This window comes from Anas acuta, chromosome 7, assembly GCF_963932015.1.
Source record: "Anas acuta chromosome 7, bAnaAcu1.1, whole genome shotgun sequence".
Classification (NCBI taxonomy): Eukaryota; Metazoa; Chordata; class Aves; order Anseriformes; family Anatidae; genus Anas; species Anas acuta.
Genome location: NC_088985.1, coordinates 21,537,227 through 21,552,620, shown reverse-complemented (window position 1 = coordinate 21,552,620; position 15,394 = coordinate 21,537,227). Strand labels below are relative to the sequence as shown.

At 43.3% G+C, this 15,394-nt stretch overlaps 1 protein-coding gene and 1 long non-coding RNA gene across 2 annotated transcripts; one reads left to right on the top strand and one right to left on the bottom strand.

Moving 5' to 3' along the window:
- Window positions 1-654: 654 nt before the first annotated feature.
- LOC137859570 (uncharacterized) lies at window positions 655-15,046 on the bottom strand. Its single transcript, XR_011098387.1, has 3 exons — window positions 14,868-15,046; window positions 3,540-3,626; window positions 655-3,209 (listed from the first exon to the last, which is right to left on the bottom strand). It is a non-coding gene; the product is annotated as an uncharacterized lncRNA (long non-coding RNA).
- FGFBP3 (fibroblast growth factor binding protein 3) lies at window positions 10,947-12,063 on the top strand. The gene is made up of 2 exons (XM_068688266.1): window positions 10,947-11,301; window positions 11,416-12,063. Exon 2 carries the CDS (start codon window positions 11,448-11,450, stop codon window positions 11,973-11,975), a length of 528 nt encoding a protein of 175 aa, XP_068544367.1. The 5' UTR covers window positions 10,947-11,301; window positions 11,416-11,447; the 3' UTR covers window positions 11,976-12,063.
- Window positions 15,047-15,394: the final 348 nt, after the last annotated feature.

Sequence of the window (15,394 nt, the reverse complement as noted above, 5' to 3'; positions counted from 1 at the left end):
TACGAGTGATTTTCCTGACTGAAAGCAGTTCAGTTCCCTGCCTTGCAGTTCCACATTTACAATACCATTAATATCTCAATGACCTAAAAAATAGCTTTTAAATATCCTTGGTGTTAAAACAGTCCAACCTGACAAATACCCTATCTAAACACTCTTATTAGCCAATGTCTAAACATAGTTATCAAAACATGTTCCAGTTCAGCAAAGTATACATTGCGGGGCTTTAACCCACACCACCTCCTGGGAGCTCCTACTTCTTTGTCACCCAGCTGAGATGAATACTAACTCCTTAGGGTCAATTAAACACCTACCCTGCAGCCCTCCATCACTGCCACATTGCACATATGAGATAATATCTGCGTACCCCACTTTGGTGGCTGTAGATATGTGTATTCAGCTGAGATCTTCTCTCTGCCGTCAAATTTCTCTGAACTGCTTATTGAGTTTAAGAGGTAAAGACAGGGGTAAACAGAGGCAGAGTCTTTGAAACCAGGCTAAAAAGGAAACCATGATCTTCAAGGAACAGGAAACTTAAGCCCCAAGGCTCAAGATAAGAGCAGGGAGATAAGCGCAGAGAGATGAAGAGGACTCTTCTGAGGGAAGACCAAGGCTGGTTCCCACACCATGGGAACCAGCATGGCAGAGGCTCCAGGTGATGGGCTTCAGTAAGCAGCCATCAGGTTGCTGCTCCTAAAACCAAGCCAGTGCCTCCACAGTTACACCCAGCACCTCTGCAGTGTTACCAGGAGGTCACAGGAAAGATGCACTTGAACACCATGTTGAGACAAAGTTTATTCCTGTTTTCAAAGCAATGCTTTGAAATGATTAACTACAACACATGCACACACTTGACATTATGCTTACATTTGTGTTGTTTTTATAGCTTATCTTTTGTCTGTCATCTCATTTTTGTAGCACTATTTTGCTTTATGCATGAACTTTGAGATTATCATTGACTAAGAAGCACATTCCAGCTGCAGCACTGCCTCTATGCACACCAGCTCCAGGAGCTAGAAGGGACTAAAACCCACGCCCATCACCTTTTTCCTTCCCAAATACACACAGAAGCACAGATATTGTAGGTGTCCAGCTCTAACTCTTCCCACAGCACATTGCTACATTGTTGTATAACAAGCAAAGCAGGACAACAGAAAATCAAAAGGAAACCACCACCAAAATAAGACATGATTTCACAATCTAAAGTCTAAGCAGCTACTTCATACAGCAAAAAACTGTAGAGTCACATATTCAGATTGACATTTACATGAGCTTTTCAATTTTTCCACTTGGATGTTTTCATGAAGGGTGCTCCACAGAAGGCTGTGACAGTTATATTAGCCTTAACATATTGCAAGAAGTATTTCCAAGCTATTGGAGGAGCTGTTTTTCCAAAATTAGTCTTCCCTCCCCCTCCTCCTTTTATTTCTTCCTTAATTGCAGTTGTTTTGCTGAGTTGAATACAGAATAAATATTGCACCTGTCTTTAGAATGTTCCCCTAAATATATGTACAATTAAAAAAAATTAAATAGCTCTGATTTAGTAGCTATTATATACAGTTGGTGTAAGTAAAACAATTATTGTCCACAAGGTTATAATTAGCTGTAACTTTAACAAATGCTGAATTCAGTGAAAATATCAATGTAAAGGAAGCCAAGATCATACCTCAACTGCATATGAATATATATTTTATCTAATACTAACCATTTCAGTTAAACTCAATCTTGGTGAAAAACAGCTGACCTAGGTTGCAAGAGAAATCTGTTATACAACCTGCTTGTCACAAGCATCTGTTGTTTTGCTTTTGCCAAAATCATGCCTCCTGTGTTGGATTTCAGATGCTGCACCTACACACACCATATTAAGTACAATTCAATCAGTTGAGTATTTCTCAGTTAAAAGAAAAGTGAAAAAAAAAATCTGTATTTTTCATAAACTGCTGTTTCCTCAATTGGGGGGGGGGGGGGGGGGGGGGGGGCATTCTGAAGTAGCTTTTCAGGTCTTAAGCACCATCTGCCCGGACTCTGATGTGTACTGGATGACTCCGGTTTCATCGCCACAGTTACATGAGTCCCTCCACAAAGCTCCCAACTCCATCAACCCCACTGTTATAATTTGACTCAATTTTCTGAATCCTCTCACTTTTCGTTTTGCTAACAGACATGCAGCAGGACATAGCCCCTGGGTAGTGGCTACCCCTCAAGATTGTATTTCTTTTAAATTTACACCAAAGAAATAGCAGGTTACAAAGACATTAAAAGACATTAAAAGGTGTTTTTCCTAACTACTATCATTCAAGACATTACAGAAAACCCAGTGAATCTGGCCTATACCCAGATTTCACATCTTCTCCGCTAATTATCTATATAAAATATTAAATGAAATGTGGACAGGTCTGCAGGATCTTTATAAGTGCATAGTGTAAAGTGAATAAAGAGACTGGAGAAAACGTGTTATTGTAAAAAATCACATTTCTCCACATGAATAGCTCCACTGAAGCCAGCAGGTTTATCTTCAACTAGAAAAAAAAAGATCCATCTTGGGCCAGTTTTATTTTAATTTAGGTAGTGAGAAGGCATTTCATTTTTAAAATCTGCAGAAGCTGTTGCTAGGTTCCCCTTTCCCTTTAAAGATAATTTTCAGAGATTTCTATTGCAGTTCGAATTTTCATATATTTTTAAATCAGTTCAGTTTATCTTTGTGCCTGCCCTCAGCGAGAACACAAAATGATCTTACTCCTTTTATATTTAGATCTGAACTAACTGAACATAGTTTTATGTGCATTGTTTTATGGCTCAAATCTTGTGATGACTTTCCCATGAACAGTAACTAAACTCATTTGAATTTGCTCAGATGTCAAACTACCACAATGTAAAGGAAGCTATATTCCTAATGACTTCTGTGATTAACAAAAGGTATATCTAGCTTTCTGGGGTAAAATTACTGCTAGATGGTGAAAAAACAATAGACATTCTGATCCATAGCCCAAGAAGAATTCAAAGAAGGGCTTGCATCGCCTTTCATGAGTGATAGCTCCTAGTAATGTTTTGGTGGATTTGTTTTCTTGCTTTTCTCACAGCTTCTCCCCAAAAGGTATGCTGTAACAGTTTTGTGCCAGTTCTTGAATGAAAGTTACCCTGACATCTTTTTTTACAGATATTCCACTAAAATTTGAATCCTCTGGCTGCAACACAACTCCTCCATCCAAAACCTGTGAATAAGAATTGTATTTAAGCAGGTGCTGAAAGAAAAAAAGCATCACACTGTTTAAATGCTGTCAACAAAGATATGCTAATGTACTACATACAAGCAAATGGATCCCTAGCAATTTCCCCATGAAGATGCTCCCTAATGCTCATCACGATGGTTTCAGCAACCAATCACACAACTGAAGAACAAACTGAAGAACACTGGTAACATCCTGGTGGCCAGTCTCCTTGACACACAAGTCACATGCCACATGTATGTCAGAGCTGAGAAGAAAAGCTGTGGAAGAGTTCACACGCAGGACATGAGCACCCTCCTGCAGAACAAGACTGACCTTGCTGCAGCATGGGGCACATCACTCGCAGCCATACTTGCTGATTCGCTTCCGCAGCCAGCAGTGATCCTGGCTCTCCAGCAAAGCCTGTGCAAGAAAAGGTCTGCTATCAGTCCCAAGACAGGAACTGTATTTGGGGTATGTGAGAGCTGCACACCTGGAAGCTCAGGGCTGACACCCAAGAAGTGGCATTTCATACGTATCACCAGTCTTCATGCTAAAACAGCCTTTAATCATAAGTGACTTTTAATGCTCCATAACAAAAAGACTGCACAAAGAATAAAGCCACAACCAGAAGAAAATAACATTCACCAAATAAATATTTAGGACATTGCAAGTTTGCGGAGCTACAGCTGGAAGCTTTATATTGCTGCAGCAAAAAGTCCCTTCCTACTCTATTACCTCCCTAGAAAGAGATCCAATTCTAAAGTGTCTCATTTCTCACTGCTATCTATTCTTCCAGATGATCAGCAAAGGCGAGACGATTTGGGTGGGACTGGAGGTGTCACAGTATGTGCACTATTTTCCAATGGCATTGAAATATCCTGACAGTGTGAGTTCTAAAGACCAGGCTCAAGATTAGGTAAGCACTTTCAGATTAGCAAGTTTCAAATCAACAAAGGTCACTGGTGGACGATGTGTTTGTGCTCTGGCACTGTTTCAAAATTATTTGAGGAAGAACAATGACAGATTTCATCCCCACAGACAGCATTTTATCCTTCTGTACAGCTTTGTTTGTGACATATCTTTAGAAGATATGTCACATTATTGCACAAGGCAATAAAATCTATTTGTGTGCCTATAATACACCAGACCCCATTGTTACAAAGATATTGCAATATACAGAGGTAGAGCTTTCACAACAGGGAAGCTTAAATTATATATATGATTAAATCATTTTGCTTTGGTATAAGCGAAGGCAATTAAGTGAAAACATTGTAATAAAAGATAAAAATCTGAAGAGTACAGAAAATTTGCTTCAGCTCTGTCTATTCCACATTAATAGCTTTTGATGAGTCTTCTGGATAGGGAAATTGCAGAAACGCTCACAGTGCAGGCAAAGAATATTAACTGGTTCTTCATCCTTCACCCTTTTCTTGTTCCATTCTGCTGTTTGCCATTTCTCAAAAATAATTTTCCAAAATATTTTTAAATTAATGTTTTTAAATGCATCTGCCTTGGTGCTGCAGCCAGACTACCTCAGACCAGTAACTGCTCGTACTCCTGAGCTGGTAGATGGGACTGGTACAGCAGCTGGGGCTGGGATGTGCCCATGGATCTGACAAGCACTTCTGTGTCCTGACTGGTGTCTGCAGGCAGGGAAAGAATGGCTTCCGCAGTTTCAAGCAGCTTATTTCTGCCATTTGGCACAGATGGAAAGACTTCCAGAGCTTTCCTAATAGACATTAAATTTTCTTCTAAACATATGTTTTATAGAAAGATCCAGATTTACTTTTATATCTTCTCTTCCACAAAAAAAAAATAACTTTCATAATGATTCAAGCAAGGGATAACGAATGAAAGTACACCATCTGAATGATTAATGAGGTGATTATCTAGCATTCAAGCAAGATGCCTTTGACTACCATTATCTAATTTTAAATCATACAGGTGCCATGGTGGATCACTTGACTTCATTTTTACCAGAACATAGGCACTCCTAGGCTCGGCTCTGGCATTTTCTTCAACTTTGTTTTCACTGGATGTTAATCATATTTAATATCATCTCTTCACTCTAAGAAAGGTGACAGCTGCACTTTGATTTTGTTTCTGTCTTTAGCTTGGAAAATATGGTGAGAATTGAAAAGTCAGTCTGGCTTAAGAAACACTAAAGGGTTTGCAACATTTCTGTTCCCAAAGGGCCTTTCCACAGCAGGGATAAAAAATGTCAGTACTATTTAGTAAAGTTTTTCTTTAAAGGAAAAGAAGCTTGATTTTACCACTGAAATATTTGACTTGCCCATTGGCAGTTGCAGTACCACATTACTTGTGAGAGAATGACATGCTACCTGTGAATAAGTTTGCTTCTTGAACAGTTTTTCCCTTTTTGTATTCTTTTTCCCAGGACATCCAAGCTTTACTTACACAAACACTTGGAGAAGGCATTTCATACTCACCTTCTGTTTGAAAACCAACTATAAAAGTGTTATTTTTTATGCTGGGACTTGCATGTCATCCAGTCAGCAGACAAGTTATACTTGAAAATCTTTAAAAAGAATAACAAATCACCTAGCCTTTTCAAATGGCACTTTAAGGACTCGCCATTTTCTTCCAGCATGAACCATATTCTCAGCTGCTACCAGCTGAGTAGCTGAGTTGGCTGACAGTCTCAGCCAACATCACTGAAGCACTACTAGTTTAAATGCAGTACTCAGAGATGAAGCTCTCACACACCTGAGAAATTGCTCTCGTGGTATCCTAGGCTTCTGGCAAAGTAGGTAACTCCCAGGATTTTACTTCATTCCAAGTGTGACCAGTCTGAGGACTAACTAGGGGGTGCATACATTGATTCCTAGTGGTGCATCAGGAATTTTATAGTTCTCACTAGAAGCCACATCAGATTAAAGGCATAGTTATTTGCAGAAATGGGAAACCCAGAAGTGACACTATCCATTAGCCAGGTAGCATCTTGACACAGATTGAGTCATGCCAAACTGAATTCACCTTTACGAGATCTAAGCAACACACATACGACACTGAAGGGTTTGATACAAAGACTTTGGAGATCACTAAGAGAAGGATTCATCTTGATTTGTGTTCTACATCTATAATAAAGAGGTATTTACTTGTAGGTCAGTTGTCAGGAGAGATCTAGGACAAGCAATCAAATGGTGTCTAGAGCAATTTATTGAATGAAGCGAAGATACCTACTTCAGGATGAGAAACTCCCAAGACTGACTACCTGAAGGGAAAAACAGTGATGCAGGTTAGAAACATGGGACAATGTAATCCAGTTTTGCACACCTATTGACATTTTTGCTGTTGATAAAGCTGAATTAATCAGTTAGAAATCATACTGAAAAAATATGACAAGGTAATTACTACCTATGCACAGCTGGATTTATCCTTTATTTGATGATCAATCTTAAAAGTCTCTCTAATATTACATGTAGATTTTGGGAAATAAAAATCAAAGTGCAAAGAACTATCAGTTTTACAAAGTAATTTGAATAAATGCATAAAATAAGAAAGCACAGGGAGTTTACTAATGACTGAATCAGTAATATAGTCACCAGAGGCGTTATCATGGAAAATGTTCTTGGTATGCATTTGTTAACGGAGGGAGGCAGATAGCTAACAGAGCTGGGGTTCAAGACAGCAAACCAGTAATTAGATATTTGTCTCTTATATTTCAGATTAATAGTAGAATATTAGTGCTGTCAAGCTCAATTGTGCTAATAAATTGATAATGGTAATTAATAACCATATTTTCACTCTAAGCAAGCACATCATGTAGTCCATTACCCTGTGCTTCCAAGCTACAAATTACAGTAGTATCAGACTGATAATGTCTCCTTGGTGTGCTGCCAGCCTTCAGTCTAAAGCTTTTTACGAGCTTAAAAGAGAGAACAGCTGTGCTATCATAACCCAGAAAGTCCTCCATTACAACAGTTCCCACTATTAAGCCTTTTACACCCACAGCAATAGTTCAAAAAAAAATATTCTGCATAGCTAGGTGGACCTCCAAAAAAATATAGGCATTTCAGGAAATGCTCATTGTAGCAGGGCTTCAGCAAAACAGTTTTTCCTCACCAGCATTGCATTCTGGCTTAGGCTACAAGATTTCAGAGCCAGAAGGCACACTCTGGGCAAGGGATACCAGGTGTCATAATGAAGAAAAAGACTTTGTGGCATATTACTCCAGAATCAAGGAAAAATATTTTATAAACTATTCTTAAAGCAAACACTTAGTAAACAGGACGCACATTTGTATCAAACTGGAATATACCTTTTCAGAAACAGTGGCCAATATAGCATCAAGGCAAATACACCAGCAAGAACATATAAAAACAGCTGAGCAGTGTGCAGTGGGTTCTTCTCCTTTTAAGCACGTCTTTCCTTGATGTTTCCTTGTTAGTGTCTTTTTTTTTTTAATTCTTATTCATATTATAGTTCTATTAAACTCTATAGAACTGTTTTAATTTTGTAATACAAGAGCAGTTGACATGGACTTCTATAGCCTGTGTATTCCTGCTCCATAAAAATCACTAATTTATAGTACAGGGCCAACTCCATTTTTTGCTAGTGCATAATATACCAGCATTCTCCCACTGCTTCAGTTCTTTGGGTAAAACCACACTATAAACACACCATTCTACAGTCGAGGTGGTTGGGTGTTTGTTTTTTGTTTGTTTGTTTTTTTGAGGTGAGAAAGGCAGAAGTCATGTATCTAGAAGATGTTTTTTTTTTTCATAATTATCTCTTAATGTTTACTCTTCCTTGTAATAGCCTTCAAATCAGCTCACATCATGGAAAACCAGTCTCCAGCCTTCAGGTTGTTGGCAGTTCAGTAAAAGGATTAAGCTCTGAATAAACCAAAAGTCTTACTCCAGTTTCAGCTGTTGTACTCTACTGTGATGACAGAGAACGTTGTCCATGATGTCCTGCATCATTTTAGCTCTTCGCCCCCCCCTTTTATTCTTGAATTCTTCTAATTTAAATGATGAAAATAATTATTTTTTTTCATAGCACATCTCCGACATACTGTGAAAGATGCCAAAGAAACGGTCTCCAGATGTATTTAAGATAGAAAAGCCACTTGATATTTCTAGAAACATTCAGATTTTTTTTTTCCCCAAAATAAACTGCTAAATTTAAGAAGGCAACTAATTTTTATTCTATAGCACTTGTATGGGTTCTTGACTTACAGTGTCTATCTGTATGTTGCTACAACGAGTGCATTTTCTGCTTCTTTAAATGAATACAAGAATGACCAGATATAAATTCTTTGAAAAAAATGCATTTTTGGCATTCTAATGAAGCCCTCTGTTAAGCAGTACTAGAAATCAATTATTTCTGTGACTTCCTTCACTATTAGAGGGCAGAATGATTTACTTTGAACCAACTTAAATAATGGAGAAGGCAAAGCTGAAGCTCACCCTTTCACGACTTCAATTTTTGATCAGCTGAAAGCCTGGAGCAGTAGAGGTATTTTAGCAGATCTCATATTGAGCTCAACAAGGGGCGTTGCCAATGCATGTGTCAGTCCGCTAACTGTGGAATGAAGAATGAAGGTAGGACACATACATTTAAAAAACAAGCAAAAAGACTTCACTTTTTTTGGAGAGGAAGGCTTACAGTAAGCATGATAACCTTCACTTTCATATAACCGAAAAAGAAGCATCCTCAAAGGCAGATTAAAAAAATGAAATGGGTAAGGCTATAATGAGAAAAATCACATGCTTTGAAAAACTGCAATGTAGTTATCTCTCTTATCAAAAGTACAACAAAGTCTGAGGAGAATGTCAAAGCAAGGAGGGAACATATAGGATGCAGAGAACAAACCAACTGCTCTGCAGCAATGGAAGCACTACGAAGAACAAGAAACCACAAATATTTCCTGAACTGTTTGAAAAAACAAAGCATTGGAAAACTCCAGATGAATGACTCAGATGAGATTATGAGAAGACCTGCAGGGAGTGAGAGACAAAAGATGATAAAAACATGGAACACCTTTGTTCAGGCAAATGAACTGGGGGCAACACCACATTCCTCAGTTTCTTCATGAAGAATTCCCAGAATCTGTCTCTTTGTGGCTGTTCAGCTACCATTTCTTATCTTTTATACTATGCAGAGCTGGGCTTGCCCTGAACAGAACCGGGTATTTGAGAAGACCAGTCTACCTCATTGTAGCCAATGTTTATTACCACATTAAATATTATTTTATTCTCTTGAGCCAGTAGTAAAAAAAAAAATATTAAAAACTGATAGTTCAGACAAGTAGGTTAAATACAGCTCTGTTAATATTGTATATTTAGGTTGATGAATCATCACTATTCTTTATACTACCCACTTTTCTGAAAAAAATGCACCAGTAAAACATTCATTAAAATACAGTAACATCTCCCTCCAAATGTGATAAGCCTAAGAGAACCTGCCTTAAGTGACCTTAAACAGGCAACTCCATTTCACATTGCACAAATGTACAAGATGTACATTGCGTACAAGAACGCAGGAAGTGGACAAGATGCTCGGTGAAATAGTATATAGTGATTACAGGTGGCCAGACCTTAATCTGAATGCAACACCAGGGTTTGGTGGACTAATAAGCTAAGGCACATGATGTCTCTTATGCTCACTGGAGCCACAGAGGGTCTTACAAGTCACAATGCACTTCATTATGGTGCTTCCACATCCCTAGGTTAGATGCCAACATCCCTCCTGCAGCCATAGGAAGTCCACAGTACCCATGACAGGGATTTACACGATCCAGCATTCCAGCTGGAGAGCCACACACAGCTAACAGTCAGCTCAGCCTTGTCCGTGAGAAGTAGTTAAGTACTTAACTCCAGGACAGAAGGAGGTACCTGTTTCTACATCAGATTTTGGTCACAAAACCTCTCGTATGGCTTGTTGCCCAGGCTCTATTTCCTTCTCATGACACTCTGCCTCTCCAACTAAGCACCCACTCCATTGTGGCTGCAGTCACAGACGTCTCTCCAAAAGATACCTACTATAACCGTGGGGGATGTTTAAAAAAGTCACCGTAAAGGAGAGGTGACAGGAATAAAGCCGAAAGCAGGCGTCCCACACCCAGGCAGCCTTCATTACCGCAACACGTTTCAGCTTTCTGCTCTGCCAACAACGGGTGCCGAGCGGAGCCGAGCCGCTGGGTGTCCCCCTCGGGCCTCGGGAGCCGTCGGGGGCGGCGGGCACAGCAGGGACGGGGCCGGGCTCCGCGTAAACCCGCCTGCTCCGGGACAGCCGCGGTGCTGTCGCGGCGCGACATATCGCCACGCCGACATACGCAGGGATGCGTGGGTCTGTGCGCAGCCAGTAGTGATCCTTTCACGAGCTGGCAGCCCGGAGCTCTCTTGTTGCCTTAGACAAGGAGCATCCCCAACGCGCGGTGCCGAGCAGGGCCGAGCTCTTTGCCGACAGCGGGATGCGGGCTCGTCCTGATCCTAGGGAGAGGGTCGGAATGGGAAATCGGAGTTTGGAGCAGATGCGAAGGGTACATCACTCAGAAACCTAAGCACGTGGGGACGTTAAGAGCTTAACTCCAACCAGAGGTTTCTAAAAGCGGTGGCTGATCTTGCATCCCTAAGCATGCGCTAACACCAAGCTCTAGGCTCATGCCCCCATTAGAATCCTGCCTCCACCTTAAAGAAAAAGCAACCACCCCAAAATTATCCACACCGGTATCTACCTTCTGAAGTGAGAACCCTTCTCTCTTTACCCCGATTCTAACCCCATGAACTCCAAAGGAGAAAACACAAGTCCCTTTCCGGAGCGAGGCTGCCGACAGAGCCACTGGTATCGGGCCGGTTCCCCCACTCCCCCCGGGGCCAGCCCCGTGTGCGGCTTCCCCGAACAAGGCGGGGGGATGCCAAGGACCCCCCCCCCCTTCCTCCCTCCCTCCGGTGCCGTCAGGGCACGGAGCGCCCCGCGGGGTGCGGCCGGGGTGAGGAACACCCAGCGCTGTGCCCCACACCGGGGAGGGGCGTCGGTGGGGGCAGCCCCCGGCCGTTGATAAGTCCCGGGCCGGCCCCGCCGCCGCACACGCCGGGGCCGGGCACCTGCAGGCAGCCGGCCGCACACCGTGAGTCGCGGCGGGGGACTAAGGGGAGGGGGGGAGCAGCGGGGAAACCCGGGGAAGGAGGGAGGGAATGGGGCAGCGGCGGCTTCGTGCGGAGCTGGCTTTGCCTTCCCACAGGCACCGGAGGCGGCTCCCGCGGCGCCGAGGAGATGCGGCGGCCCCTGGCGCTGCTGGCCCCGTTGGCCCTGCTGGCCGCGCTGGGGGCGGCGGGCAGCGGCCCGGGCGAGGCGGCGCAGACGGGGCGCTTCTCCACGCCGGAGCGGCACCGCTGCCAGTGGGAGCTGCGCTGGGCGGCGGGGGCCAGCGAGCTGCGCCTTAGCTGCCGGCCGCCGGCGGGCGGCGGGGCGGCGCGGAGCTGCGTGTACCGGGGGGAGCCCCGCCGCTGCCCCGCCTACGGCGCCCGCAGCCGCCGCTACTGGCGGCAGGTCATAGCCCACCTGCGCCGCCGCCGCCGGCCCTGCGCCGAGGGCGCCCCGCTCGGCCCTCGCCAATGCGGCCCCGGCCGGGCTCCCCCCGAGGCTCAGCTGCGGCTGCTGCCGCCCAGCCCCGGCCACGACCCCGGCCCCACGCCGCCGCCCCCGGCCTCCGCCGAGCCCCCCGAGCGCCTGGTGGAGACCTACTGCGCCCAGCGGTGGCACTCGCTCTGCAGCTTCTTCGTCGGCTTCTGGCAGGGCTGAGCTGCCGCCCGCACTTGTCTGAGGCCACCTCTCCCCCTTTGGCCTTTTTTTCCCCCCCTCCCCTAATAAAATGCTTACTTTTTCGTACCACTCTCGAAACTTGCCTCTTTTCTCCCTGGAGCCCTGCAGAGCCTGCTGATGCTGAGGGGCACCCGCCAGCCAAGCGCCTGAGGAGGTGAGGGCAGCCAGAGACCATCCTTGTAGCTTAGGACATCAATGTTTCCCGAATTAAACTGCCACCAGAACAGCTGTTCCCTCCCCACAAAACAATTTCTGTAACAGGGTAAAGTTGCACTGAAATTGACCAACTAGAAAACTAGATATTTAAACCAAAATAAAGACAGTAAGTAGTCCTAGGAAAGCTTCCTCTCTTACACAAATTTCACAAGTTAAGTTAGCCCGATCCTGTTTCCACAGAGTAGATGAAGGCAAAGAGCAAATGTTAACATGAATGGTGAGGGTTAGGTGAGGAAACAGCTGTGAAGAGACTGAGAAGCAGATGAGTTTCACAGAAACTGTCTTGAAAATGAATACTTTACCTAGCTAATGAGCTATGGCCAAAGCAACATTCCCACTTAGAGGGAAATGCTGTTCTCACATTGCTTCTGCATTGCACAATGTTTTGAAATAGGGATTGCTTTGAAATAGGTTTTGGACAGTGTATCAGCAGGCCGAGCATAGAGGAGCAATATCCCAGCAGCAGGTGAGCACTCATGGTCTGCTCACCCATGATCAAACATCAAGTCCCTAGCAGGCACACAAACAAGCTGTGGATGAAGCACACTGTGCAGTACCAAAAATAAAACCCAGTCCCCTTCAAACAATGCTCAAAGGAGCAGTCACCTCAAGAAGCACCTTACAACCTAAAATATCTCCTAGGACAGTGCCTGGGTTGGAAGTAGCAGCCAGCATTTTTATTTTTCTTTTTTCCAAGGCTAGCAGTCACTGTGACCAGCTCTTTGCCTCAGGAAAACACACTTCTGTCAAAACTCTAGCATTACAGATGAGTGTTTAGGCGCATATATATATATATATGTATATTTGTATGGCAGCATTATTTACCATGCTGGATTATAGAGTTTGACTTTTTCATACAGGGGAAATGACAATGTGTTGTAAAAATTTGATGTTCACTGACAAGTTTTCTGAGGACAAAGTTATTCTACCTCCAAGGTGAGCATAGGAATCTACAGACACGATATGAGCTAAGACAGAATTTTAACAATTTTAAATGGAACTTAACCCTGACAAGAGAAGCAGTTTCTGACTTACAGCCTTCACAACTCAGGTGCTCAAAAACTGGGAAGATAACACGTAACACTTACCTTGATGTAAATTCACAACACAAGCATTCAATTAAACTCGAGATTGATGAAATACTACCTAAAGATATTTAATATTGGTTTTGAAATTATATTTTACAGTCTACTACAGAATATTCAAAAAAGGTTATTCAAGGACAGCTACTTTTTACTTGTCCTAAACATGGCCACTTCATGTAACATCTAATCCAATCTACAACTTACCTTACTTGAAGAAAGCCACATGGAAAGGGTAGGATGCTAAGAAAAGGACCAAAACAGAACTGCTTAAGTAGTGGCTCTGTAAGCACATGTGTCTCAGCAGTCTGTCCTTTAGCCCTCTTACACCATTAACCTCCATGTTTAACATAGCAGCAGTATTAGTGATGAATCCCAAATTTGCAGCCCCCAGATCTGCTTCAAAATACCAAGAGCCACAGATCTACTTGATTGTGGTCACAACATGGGTGAACACTTCAGGAGAGCAGCAACCAGCACACCCTGCTCTGCAAACCAGCCCTCAGACTATCCCCCCATGCATTTAGGCATCTGTGGTCCTACACAGCCCAAAGTGCCTGCCCATAACTGGGATCACTTGCAGGCTACGTGGTTTCAGGGATGGCTGTGAGAAGGACATAGAGAGGCAAAAAGGATCTGCCCCATTGCTTTCACAATAGGACCAGGCAGTTGTACACAGCTCATGGTGCCGAGGCATTCTCCTTTACAGCAAGTAGCTTGAATGCTCAGCAGGACTATGCAAAAGGTTGACTGTCAATGCATGACATGCACAAAGTTTTTTTTTTTTTGGTTACAACTCACTTTTCCTTCATGTGCATAACACACAAACAGCCATATAACAGGCTGCTTGCCATAGCAGCACATGGTATCTTCCATTAACACACAGCTTTGTTTTACCTCCATGGCATTGGCACAACAGTTTTGTGCAGTGCTTTTAGAGCTTGGGTTTCACACTGTCAGATGCAAAGGTGGAACACCATGGCAACTGATCTGCTTATCCACATCACACTACTTTTACAAAAACCCAGCTAGGAATTCTGAACAAGTAACACTAGAGGGAGGAGAAAGAAGAGGATCCCTGGCTCAGAGTTTCACAACATTATTCCCGCTACTCTGTAGAAGTGGAGCACAAAGTCTTTCCTGCAGCCTCATCAAATAATGAAATTATAACAACTCAGGAGACTGCATTCATTGCATCTACTGTGGTTAATAACATCAATGCCCAGAGTTGAATGGCAACAGTTACTGAGCTTTTGTACTTTAAGTATTAGAGACAGTAAAGGCTAGAAAACCAGTCTGAGCCTCAGATTTGTTTTAAGGGGGAAACTGTGGCTCTTTACTTCCTAACACAGTGTTTTCATCCTCTCCCATTGTAAGGTGACAGTTGACACCATCACTTAAGCCAAGGAAACACAGGAAGAAACTATAGCCAAGATCTTAATCTCTAAGTGATTCTGTTCCTTTCTAGCCCTGTAACAGCTTCATCACATGCTTGTCACACACAAACACACATCCCCCAATCTAATTCAGACACCCAAACCTACCCAGGCTTCCACTCTGCAGCCAGCCTTACCTCTGCTTTCCCATTGCAACTGTAGGAGTCCATCACCAATCATCCAATTCCCTGCTTGGATGGCTCCTCCTGTCATCTCATCCTTCCCTCTTCAGCACTCCATAGCCATCCAGTACCTGCAGCAAGAAGGACCAGCCTAATCAGGCTGCAAAGAGCAAACCCTGACCACCTCCCCTACAGGCTTGATAAACTCTCCACCCCCAGGGGCAGGTGGTTCCAGGCATCATTAACAAGAGGGCATCTTCCCCACATGCAGCTGCAGGTTGTGTTATCATTACAAGGGTGTTGCCAGCTGAACCTGTCAGGATAATAGATCTGTCTGTCAATGAACATAGTGAGCTATCTTTAAAAATAATGGATCAGTTGAGTTTTTAGCTTCTGGATTTTGAATTTTGGGGGCTCAAACTCTTCACAAGCTTTCATGGAAAAAAAAAAATCAGTGGTGTCCCATATTGTACACAAGCAAAAATGTTTTCTTTCCTTTGGCTTCTCAGTAGAGGTGGCAAACAGTTTGAATTCACTGTTCA